This window comes from Gambusia affinis, linkage group LG06 (assembly GCF_019740435.1).
Source record: "Gambusia affinis linkage group LG06, SWU_Gaff_1.0, whole genome shotgun sequence".
Classification (NCBI taxonomy): Eukaryota; Metazoa; Chordata; class Actinopteri; order Cyprinodontiformes; family Poeciliidae; genus Gambusia; species Gambusia affinis.
Genome location: NC_057873.1, coordinates 9,968,685 through 9,979,397, shown reverse-complemented (window position 1 = coordinate 9,979,397; position 10,713 = coordinate 9,968,685). Strand labels below are relative to the sequence as shown.

At 40.7% G+C, this 10,713-nt stretch overlaps 2 protein-coding genes across 4 annotated transcripts; one reads left to right on the top strand and one right to left on the bottom strand.

Annotated features, from left to right (window-relative positions):
• The first annotated feature begins 87 nt into the window (after positions 1-87).
• Positions 88-3,002, top strand: ap1s3a (adaptor related protein complex 1 subunit sigma 3a). Its single transcript, XM_044119592.1, has 5 exons — positions 88-164; positions 1,574-1,752; positions 1,939-2,047; positions 2,647-2,784; positions 2,864-3,002. The coding sequence occupies exons 1-5, from the start codon at positions 162-164 to the stop codon at positions 2,897-2,899; spliced, it is 465 nt and encodes a 154-aa protein (XP_043975527.1). The 5' UTR covers positions 88-161; the 3' UTR covers positions 2,900-3,002.
• A 44-nt stretch (positions 3,003-3,046) lies between these two features.
• scg2a (secretogranin II a) lies at positions 3,047-6,637 on the bottom strand. Of its 3 annotated transcripts, none has more exons than XM_044119591.1 (2): positions 6,519-6,637; positions 3,047-5,320 (listed from the first exon to the last, which is right to left on the bottom strand). In XM_044119591.1, the coding sequence occupies exon 2, from the start codon at positions 5,310-5,312 to the stop codon at positions 3,444-3,446; it is 1,869 nt and encodes a 622-aa protein (XP_043975526.1). In that variant the 5' UTR covers positions 5,313-5,320; positions 6,519-6,637; the 3' UTR covers positions 3,047-3,443. The 3 variants fall into 3 exon arrangements, with proteins under 3 accessions (XP_043975526.1, XP_043975524.1, XP_043975525.1); XM_044119589.1 differs by lacking the exon at positions 6,519-6,637 and adding an exon at positions 5,675-5,956; XM_044119590.1 differs by lacking the exon at positions 6,519-6,637 and adding an exon at positions 5,687-5,955.
• Positions 6,638-10,713: the final 4,076 nt, after the last annotated feature.

Below are 10,713 nucleotides of genomic sequence, written 5' to 3'. Positions count from 1 at the left end.
CAGCTGGGCGCGGCTGTGACTGGACAAGGTGTGCACGCTTTGATTTATGAAAAGACAAAGTTCCTCAACGCACTGAGTGCGCATGTGCAGAAGCACTAAATATCAGGACAAGGTGCATCGCCAGTCTGCCCTGTTTCGTAGCTTTATAGCTGTTTTATCAAATGGTGAGTATCAGGAAACTTTGTTTCCTATTTCTACTTTTGTATAGGTATAACTAACGTACAGCTTAAATTCGCGTTGATTGCTGTTTGGGAAGTAAAAACTTTATGTTGATGGAAGCTACTTTACTTTGTGATTTATGAATTCAACTCGTGTGATAGGAAAACCTTTCTAAATGTGACTTTAAACAAACACACAAACAAAAAAACATTTATTTCCTTCGAAGTGCAATATTTCTACCTGGCAAATAAATATTAAATGATCGCCAGTCCTCAGATATTTGCATAACTAGAAGCTTACAAATGCCAGCGTCATTTTAAAATCGAGAGTTTGCTGTGAAGGTATTGCTATAGTCCACATGTTGAGGTTTATTTGTTTTGCACTGAGCCTGCAGCTGCACCTTGGGGCAAAGCTCTCATTAATTACCCTTGCACAAGCCTTGTATTTACTGTGCCATAGCACTCAGAGGTGATTTCCATGCGCTGTTTCCCAGGTGATCCTCCCTTTATTTACCTGGTTGTGCAAACGCTGTCTGATTGTGGTTTCCGTGTCTAGAGAGCGTATTGCTGAATGTTTGACTTTAAGTGAGCATGTTGATGGCAGCTTTAACAGCCATCAACAGCAGTGCACTCTAAGCACTGCTGTGTAAAAATATCCCTCTTTGAATTATTGTGTCAAATATAATAGACAGGGTCGAGTTATGGATTTGACCCAGCATTCTGGGTCATGGTCTTCAACATGAAAAATGGGTTCAAGTACTTATCTCTATATTTAGAAATAAAAAAAAAGAAGAACCCGTAACTGGAATAACTAAATAACACAAATAACAGCTACAAATCTATCCATTTTCCTGTAACTTATCAATTGTGGTATTAAAACTGCGTCATCCTTTTAACGTTCCAGTTTAAAAGCCAGGATACTTTAACTAGTTCTAAAGTAACTTTACTGTGTTTGTTGTAAACAAGCCAAAAGCCTGCAATCTTGCTTTTTCAATCAAGTAATTGACAGAGTGCAGCAACAGGTGGAGGAAAGTCAGTTCTTTGTTACTCTGTGACACCCAGAGAAAAATCTGGCAAGTCTTTCACTGTCTCTAGCATCTCATTAGTAAGACTTTAAATGGCATAAAATAATAGTATAATAGACTTTGGCACTATTACACAATGCTACAAATCACATTTTGTAGTATACTTTGGTTTCATTACATACTGCATGTTTATTTTGGTTGAACCAAACAAACTGGGTCACAAACTCTAACCTGGCATTTGATCAAACTTATGTCCCAATAGCAAATGTCCTGCCTTTGGGTTAAAGAAGTAATCCAACAGTTTTTTATGTGTACTTGCATTAGTTTACACCATTCAATAAAGTAAACTCCTTCTCAGATTCTTCCTCTGCTCCTTGTGCCCATTTCCAGTTGCGTTTCCTGTTGCTGTTCAGTCGCCAGGGAAAACTCCGACTGCAGAAATGGTTTGTGCCGACATCAGACCGGGAGAGGAAGAAGGTGATCCGTGACATGATAATGTTGGTGCTGCCCCGTCAGCCCCGTACCTGCAACTTCCTCCAATGGAAGGACCTAAAGATTGTTTACAAAAGGTGACGGCACAAGACACAACATGACATACATCTACTGGCTTTATATTCAACAGATAAAACACTCCTACAAAACCCTGATACTTTATTTTCTCTCAATATTAATATATTTGTATTGATTTGTCTTTTTAGCACCAGCTATCAAGGCACCATTTGAATGCTTTGGCAATTTCTTGTTTCTGATTGCAGATATGCCAGCCTGTATTTCTGTGCTGGTCTGGAGGAGCAGGATAATGAACTTCTTGCTTTGGAGGTGCTGCACCGATATGTTGAGCTGCTGGATAAATACTTTGGCAATGTAAGTTGTCCCTTCATTCAGGGGTTGTGAGTTACTCTGCTGAGATGACTTAAGTTGCTGCTCTGCTTTGAATCACGTGAAGCTCAAAATTCTTCCGTTAGGATTTTTGTTCATACACAAAATGGAGCATTGCACATTTTAATGCACAGTAAAACATAAAGAGAAATTGATTAAATTGTCTAAATTACTTGAGTTCAAGTAAAGAAATTGCAAAGTGGTGGGAAAAGAAAACTCCTGTTAAGTGAACTCAGAGAAGACCAAGAGTTTGATGAGGCAGCAATCTATCATTAAAATGCTGCCGTCGAGCCAAACTTTAGATGTTGTTTTTGAGCAAATTGTTTTCTTGAATGTCTGTTCCCTTTGACATTAAATAGGTTTTTGTCAAAAAAAAAAAAAAAAAGACAAATTGTGTAGATAATGATTGATTTGTAAAAGCAATAAAAACATCCAAGGGGGGAATTGCTTTTTAAACACATTGTATATTTTGTTTTGTTTTGAAATACTGACTTTATCTGTCATGCTTCTGCTTGCATTAATGGATTGTTAAAGTCACAAACTCCCACTAGAGGATCCTCAAACCAAAACATTTGTCACCTTAGGTGTGTGAGTTGGACATCATCTTCAACTTTGAGAAGGCATACTTCATCCTGGATGAATTCCTGATGGGTGGAGAGGTTTTAGAAACGTCCAAATTTGCAGTGAATGTGTCTATGGAGCAGGCTGACACGCTACAAGAGGTACTATAACCTTTACCAAAACATCATCCCACGTTACTTTCATTTTTGCTTATCAAAAGCATTTGTTCTGCATCCACAGACAATGGAGGAATACATGAGCAAACCTGCCTACTGAGTCATGAGAGGATGAGGATGTTGGAGAAAATGTATTAGTAGTGTGATCCTGAAGACTCCTTTTTATTCATCTCAGGGTTCTTAGAAAGATTTACTGTTCAGGTGTGTGTGCTGTGTACTGGTGAGTAAATAGAGAAACACAACACAGTAAGGAAAAAATAAAGTCAATGCTTTATTAACCTCAGGAATGTCACATATGAGCACAATTAAGAAAAAATTACAAAAAACACACAGGAATCTAAGGAATTGAACACTGGCTGTGACTGTCTCTGTATATGTGTGTGTGTGCAGGTGCGCGTGTGTGTGTGTGTGGAATGGCTGGTGAAACATTTACTGTGTGTCGCCGAGCAACAAATTTGTATTCAGCAAAACATCAAATGAAAGTCTGAACACTGATTTTTACCAATAAATAAGAACTTTTTTAAACCTACAGAGCAGTGTAAGTTGTGTGTGTTTTATTCTTCAAAATACTTTATTTTCACTCCCCCCCACCATCACCTAAACAATATATATTTAAATATGAATCTGTATCCAACCCCCTTTGATTATATTCCTTTTGGAGTTTTGGCTTCATTTTTTTCTGTCTCTGGGTTCAGGTAACTCAGCACTTTCATCACAGCTTCATTCTCCACTCTCTGACTTTGTGTCTCTCCGTCCCTCTCTGCGTCTTCTGACTGTCTCTTTTCTTTTGGGCTTTTCTCCGTGTCCAGGAGGTCAAAGTATTCCTCGATGGCCTTTTCTAAGGAGCCCGTTGTGCTCTGTCCGACTTCCTCTCTTTTTTGGGTGGCCTTGTTGTTGCTAAAAGCAGGTTTGGGATACCGTGCCAGCATCTGAGCTGCTAAATAAGCTGCCAGCTCATCCTCGTCCACCGTGTCGTCGTAGTCATCTCTGAACGTGTTGGGAAGGCGCCGTTGCGTGGGAGCGGATTCCCTCAGACGCCCAGCAGGCTGTGTGTGAAGTTGTGACAGGGAGCTCTTGTGCTGCCTCTGCTTCCTGGCGGGAGCTGGCTCCTCCTCGCCGACCATGCCCAGTATTTTGAGGATCTCCTCTGTTCTCAGCTCTTCTGGGGTCTTTCTCACATAAGACGATGGGCGTACATTGTAGAACTTAGCTGCAGGAGTTGCTTTCTTGAAAGAAAACCTGTTCTCTGCTTGCGGTAGTTGAGTACTTTTTCTCAGTTTGCCTTGATTCATTTGGTGTCTGGGTCTGAGCAAGTCCATCAGGTCTTCGGGTGGGATCTGGTATTTTTGGGAGATAGTGAGGAGCTGATAGATGACTCGTGGGTCGATATTGTCTTGGTACTGATTCTGAGGAAGCCTCCTCTCTATCCTCCCGCCTTCTTCCTCAGCTAGTTCTCGTTTTTGCTCCTCTTCCTCTGTTTTTTCAAGTACTTTCAGGAGGTAATAGTCCACCAAGTTGGCCACATCGTCCGCATCACTCGATCTTTTCACTGGAAAGCTGTCTTCGCCTTCATCTTCATCATCCTCTTCAACTTCTTCGTCATTGTCATCAGTGTAATCAAGCCCTCGGTCAACATCATGGTTACTGTCCATCTCCTCTTCTTCCTCCTCCTCATCCTGTCCATCCAGTGGACCCCAGTCTGTGAGATCTCTGTCTCCATCATCATATGCTGCATTCCTCAAGTTGAACATGTCTTCATCTTCTTCTGCTTCGTCTTCTCCCATGTCATCGCCTTCATCTTGTCGCTTTTGCAGGATCTGTGCGCCCGTCAGCTTGTCCAGCTCGTCAAACACGGACTGCAGCGTGGCCAAGTTCTGAGGCGTGTACTTCTCTTCCACATTCTCTTTGGTGCGTTTGTAGGGACTCTCATGTCTGGGACCTTCTCCATCCTCTTCCTCGCCACCCTCACCTTCTTCCTCATCCTCAAACAACAAAGGCAGCTTCTTGTGAGGTGTGACACCTTTTTGTTTCTGTGGCATTCTGGGATAACTCGTGCCTGTTCCCTCTGGACCTGGGCGAAGCAGAGCTGGCCTGGCAGCTTTCTCCGTCTGCTGGAGAGTGCTTAGCACAGCCTGGAGCAACTCTTCGCTCTTATCCTTCTTTCTCTCATCCTCCTGCTCTTCCTGCTCGTTTTGCCTCTGTGTGGGGTTGGAAGCCAGCCTCAAGATGGCACGGAGCTTCTCAGCATCATCCATATGGCTGAAATCATGCTCTGGAGCGTGGGGAGCTCTTTGGTGGAGACTTTCAATGTACTCCAATGCTTTCAGCATATCTGTGTCAGGTGCCTGGAGCACATCCCCTTCCTGTGAGTCAGGTTCGCTTCCCCGTAGCCTGTGGTCTCGGATTGAGGCCCCGATGACACCAGTGAAAGTGAGGAAGAGGGAGATCAAGAGCGGGCTGGCTAAATAGATGAGAAACGGCCTGTATGGTGAGGTCTGAAGGAGTGACGGCATGGTGACGTCTGCAGGAGGAAGATAAACAAGCGCATGTCAGCACTGACCTTTACGCATTACAGCTCACAAGGTACACTGCTCTGGCAGGGGTCTGTTGTCTTTTTTAATTATTCCTGATTAAAAATGTTTATCCCACTGACTGCATAATAAAAAACTGAAAAAGGTGTTCTCCCAAGAGCAAATTATCATTATAATGAAATCAATATATACTTTAAAGCTATTTCTTTTTTTTACCTTTTATTTTGGTTTTAAAATGAGAACCTTTTTAGTCAAATTGTTTGTTTTACCATTTAATAAATCTAGAAAATTATACTGAAAACAATAGTTTTGTGAATAATATGTTTCTGTATCACTGTATTTACATAAGAACCCGCCTGTTGGTGTCATTTGAGCCTCATACTAGGATGCAGTCGTCTCGTTTTCAGTAGCAGCAGCGGCGGTATTCAGCTCCCGTACAAATCCTATTAACCGTCAACTTGCTGCTCTCCGGGAGTCACGTCGCCGTTGTCAAGGGAACCCGGTAAAGACTGATGTTCCCATGAAACCTTTCCTTCACCCTGGATCAACCTCCCAACATCCAGATGTAGTTGTTTTCAATCTGCCTACGTAGCTTCTTACCCAAGATAAAGTGTCTTGAACTTCACGTACATTATTATTATTATTATTATTATTATTATTATTATTATTATTATTATTATTATTATTATTATTATTATTATTATTATTATTATTACAGGAAACAATCTTTAACAGTTTTTGTTATATTTGTTTCCTAAATCTATTCTTTGATTTTTTTTTTTTTTTTTTTTTTTTTTTTTTTACACTGCCGCACTAAACTTACCGGAAAGCTCTCTTTTTTTCTTTCTTTCTTTCTTTTCTTTCTTTTTTTTGATCAAACATATTTTTTGTTTGATAGTCAGCTTTCAGTAGACAGAGCGCAAACATTGCATATAAAATTATCTAAATGGGCCGCGAGAAGAACAGCTTCCTGCGTGTGACAACAATATAACCTCCTCGCCCGAGCATATGTGGCGGAGCCTCAGGTTGGAAAACAGCTCTCGCAAAGCAATATTGTATTTATTTATTTTTCTTATCATGAAATGGAATAAATGAGCGCTTATTTAACTTAAGATTAACATTAACATCTAGAGCATTTAGCGTAGACCAGAGTTGGTTATGCCGTTATTAAGTAACAACCGGACCTACCTTGTGTTCTTAGTTTGTGTTGAGGCTCGTGAGTTAGTTGAGCATCTCTCTGCCTCGCGCTTGGAGTCTGGTTTCAGCACCGCGGACAGCTCCTCGTGCCATTAGAGGTGTCACCTGATTCGTGCGTCACTAGATACGCAACTCTCTCTCTCTCTCTCCTTTTTTTTCTCTCTCTCTCTTTCTCTTTTTTTTATTTATGTTTTTTATGTGTGCGCGCCCGCGTGTGCATTTACACAACAGGCACCCCCCGACGCACGCGCGCTGTTCGCTTGAGTCAGCCAAACAAAGCCTCGCTCTCTCTGGTGTGAGAAGAGTTTCGTTCATACAGCCGCCACCTCTCCTGTCGCAACTCATAATGAAATGAATAATAACAGGACTATATTTAGATCTAAATGTCTCTTTGAAGGTGAGCGTTACAAAGCAGTTTTTAGAAGCGCTAAAGTTAAAAGACAATCTTAACTTTAAAAAAAAATGTTGCTATATTTGACGCAGAGGTGAGAATATTAAAGAGTTAGTGAAAGCTTACAAGGAACTGGTGTTTTTATTATCAAACCTGAATAAACTGATTGTAGCTGTGGCATCACAGTGTGTGTATGGCAGAGGCCTTGACGTTACGCTGTCATTGACTGATGTTGTGTCTCTGCTGCAGCGCAGAGGAACAGACACAGTTAAAGTCCGCCGATGACTCACATATGGACTCCGCCAAAGCCCGAGACGGGCGGGGTGACAGAAGGACTGCAGAGATGTGTGTGCGTGGGCGTGCGTGCGTGTGCGTGGGTAAGCGAGTATTTTGTGTGTAAGTCAGATAGAATATACTTTTGCCGACAGCCACTGAGCTCTACTCTCTATTTTTGGCTGCCTGTCAAATCTTGTCAACTAAGCAGATGCGTGTGTATGTGTGTGTAAGTTTGCAGTTTCATTCATAAATCTGGTTGCTGGATTTAATCACAGCTCCAGCTATCTTCCACTGACCTTATCTGATAGCCTGATACTTGCAACTTAGTCCTGTGCGCAGCAAAAACTTTAACAAATTTTGTCACAAATCTTAATGCACTTGATTAGAGTGATGCATAATTATGAACTGAAATAGTTATACTAATTCTTAGCTCTTTATGTAAACGTGCCAAGGAAAAAGCTTTTATTGGAAGAAACTCTTAAGAATTTGTATTTCTAAATTACCATAAGTAATGTATGGGGATCTAATAGCAGGATGTATTGCAGAGTGGCGGAGGACGAGAGGTTAGGAGGAGCTACCTGCCGCCCCCTGATGAAATGGTACCCTGGATGGTTGCCCATGTCACCCCTATCAGAAACCACCTCTGGTGGTGGCAGCATGCTGTGGGAATCATTTTTCTTCAGCAGAGATACTGAAGCTACTCAGAGCTGATGGACAAGCAGAGAGAACGAGTGGAAGAAAAACAGTTATAGAAATAAAAAGCCTTGAGACTGTGGTGAGTTTCACCTTCCAGCAGGATAATGATATCACACATAAATTCAGAGCCATGGTGCAGTAGTTAAGATAAAAAGATCTTTATGTTCACAGTGACTTTTCCGCCAAAGTGATAATGTTTAAGCTATTCTGAAAGGAAAAAATGGCAAAAATTGCAGTCAGCAGACATAAAATCAAAACTTTTCAGTTTTAAAGTTTCCTTCCAATGATTCACAGATTATTTGTCCATAAAGAAACAAATTTAGCAAGAAAATAGTTTTAAAAGGTCAGCCACAATTTCTAGTTTTAGCTGCAAAAACAACATGAGGAAAAAAGCTTTTACTTTACGAGAGGAGGGGAAATGACGGCTGAGTCATAGAAGAAAAATTCTTTCAGACTCATTATGGGTCTATAAAGGCTTAGTCTTGTTACATTCAAACATTTATCTGGATTTTTAGAAACAAGGCACAGAAACAGCAAAGCTTACTTTTCCACAATGGTTACTCAGGGAGAAAAATAAACCAGAACAAAAGACTTCTTTTTAGCCTGAGTACAGTTCTCTGCTTAGTTTCCCCTCTTACATACACATACTGTAAACACGAGTACTGCACCATTTTTGTACTGATAAAGCCGGTGCTGTCAGGCTAATTGCCTAAGGATGTGTTCCAGGCAGCAGTACTGGTAAACAGAAACCAATTACAGCTGCCTTCCACCCACATGTCCACTAAAAAAGACAGAAGACTTTCAGGTTAAATTAACTTCCTAACAATTACCAACATCATTTTTCCCCCATTTTGTGGAGTACATGTTTGGTGTCAGTCCTTTCTGAGAAGGTGAATTTGAAACTGTTCCCAGAATGGCAAAACCAAAGGAAGATGCAGGTTTGAACACATTTATGCCATTTGTGTTGTTCTAGCAGGTTTAATTAATCTAACTGGGAATTTATTTGTGTAAAAATCAATACAGAAGGACAGCATCTGAAATGTGTGGTGTGTATTTATGATAAGCCTCATTTACTCTGAGAATAAACTTCACCATAAGATCAAGAAACACAGGGGCTATGTTGTGATAAAATCTAAAGCACAACTACATCTCACAGATCTCTGTTCAATCATTTGTCAGAAATCAAAAGACTATGGCACAACTGCAACTGTCCAACTAAACTGAAAGGTTGGACGAGTGGAATATTAATTAGAGAAGCAGCTAACAGTGGTATGACAACTGTGGAAAGCTGCAAAATCCACAGCTCAGGTGAGAAAATATTTCAGCAAGAAAGCATACTTCATCTGGAAATCTTCATATGGAAATCTTCGTGATTTCCATATGGCATTAATGGAAATCATAAAGAAGAATCTCTGTTCGTAGTTCCCCATAAGGCATGTAGGGGGCACACCAAAATATGGAAGTGTGTGTTCTGGTCTGTTAGCCATCCCCATGGCGACACGATGAAGCAAAGTCCAGAACCTTTTATAAGAAGGATGTTTTCATCAAACAACCAGATCTCCAGTGGAATGGTTCAGATCAAAAGCATATTTGTGAGTTCGAATGGTACAATAAATGTCTGATAGAAGTCAAATTTGACCCTCTCCATCCAGACTGACTGAGGTTAAGGTATTTTTGTAAAAAAAAAAACTATAAAAAAATGTAAAATCTCAACAAAACACATCAGTAGGCTGTGAGAACAAAACAGGAACCTTTCACAAGACAGTGTGTGATATGTTCAAGTGTGTCATTTTGATTTTATTAAAACATATGGTAATTTCTCTTTGGAAGTGTTTTTTCCCAAACATGAGCTGATCACTCCCACTGAACTGGCTTCTCCTCTTCCTACCTTCCGTCTCCACGGGTTTGTCCCCCGACATCAAGCCTTCATCCATTTTAACTCGGCCTGCCGGCCAATAATCCTGCGTCGTAGCTCAGGCTGTCAGACTCTTGGCAGGCACCTTGTAGAGACAGAGTGATGCAGGGCGGTAGAGGGAGTGGTTATGAATGGAGGTTTGACGTCAGCCTCTTCCCTCCACTCCACATTAGTATGGGTTTGTGTGTCTGGGAGTGATCGATGCTTGGTCACCATTTTGCTCCTTTAGGTTTTTGTTAAAACTTGTGATCTACAGCCTGTCTCAGAGTCCCTTCGAAATGATATAGCACACTGGGTCAGATATGAAAAATGGTTTTTAGTCATGTTTTTACCTCTCTCTGAAAAGATGAAAATAATCAAGTCAATAGATTCTGAAAATAGCTTGTTTATGTCGTCATATCTGTCTGCTGAACAGAGAAAAGGACAAATACAAAGAGTCCCATTTATATCTAATATCGTTCCCATCCCCCCCACTCCCCCCCAAAAAAAACACATTATGATGGCTTATTTTAGTTTATTTCCACCAGACATTGTTGTACATGAGTTCAAATCCATAATTGTGCACCGTTTTTGTCTATTTTTCTCCCTGTTCAGATGAAAATAGGGAGCCCACTGTTGGTCTCTCAATAATTTGTATATCCACAGGAGCATGAGTCACTCCGACTTTCTGTGCAGAATGCAGCAGAACCAATTAAGGCACTTTAGCTTCTTATGGAAATCTAAATGAAATGGACCAGATTTGTGTCACGCATAAAGAATCACAAGCGGACCTGGGGCTTAAATTCATCCTTTGCAAACAGGATGTGAAAGTTTAACCAGGTTCTGTTCCTCTCCCCACCTAATTTTATTTCATTATTTATTCCTGCAGCAATATAACATAACACCAGGTTAAATATATATATTGATTC

Coding starts and splice junctions, on each gene's coding strand:
- ap1s3a (XM_044119592.1), top strand. Junction 2,048..2,646: donor TGGATAAATACTTTGGCAAT/GTAAGTTGTCCC, acceptor TTGTCACCTTAG/GTGTGTGAGTTGGACATCAT. Junction 2,785..2,863: donor AGGCTGACACGCTACAAGAG/GTACTATAACCT, acceptor CTGCATCCACAG/ACAATGGAGGAATACATGAG.
- scg2a (XM_044119589.1), bottom strand. CDS start 5,699: ATGACACCAACAGGCGGGTTCTTAT. Junction 5,321..5,674: donor ACCAACAGGCGGGTTCTTAT/GTAAATACAGTG, acceptor TTCCTCCTGCAG/ACGTCACCATGCCGTCACTC.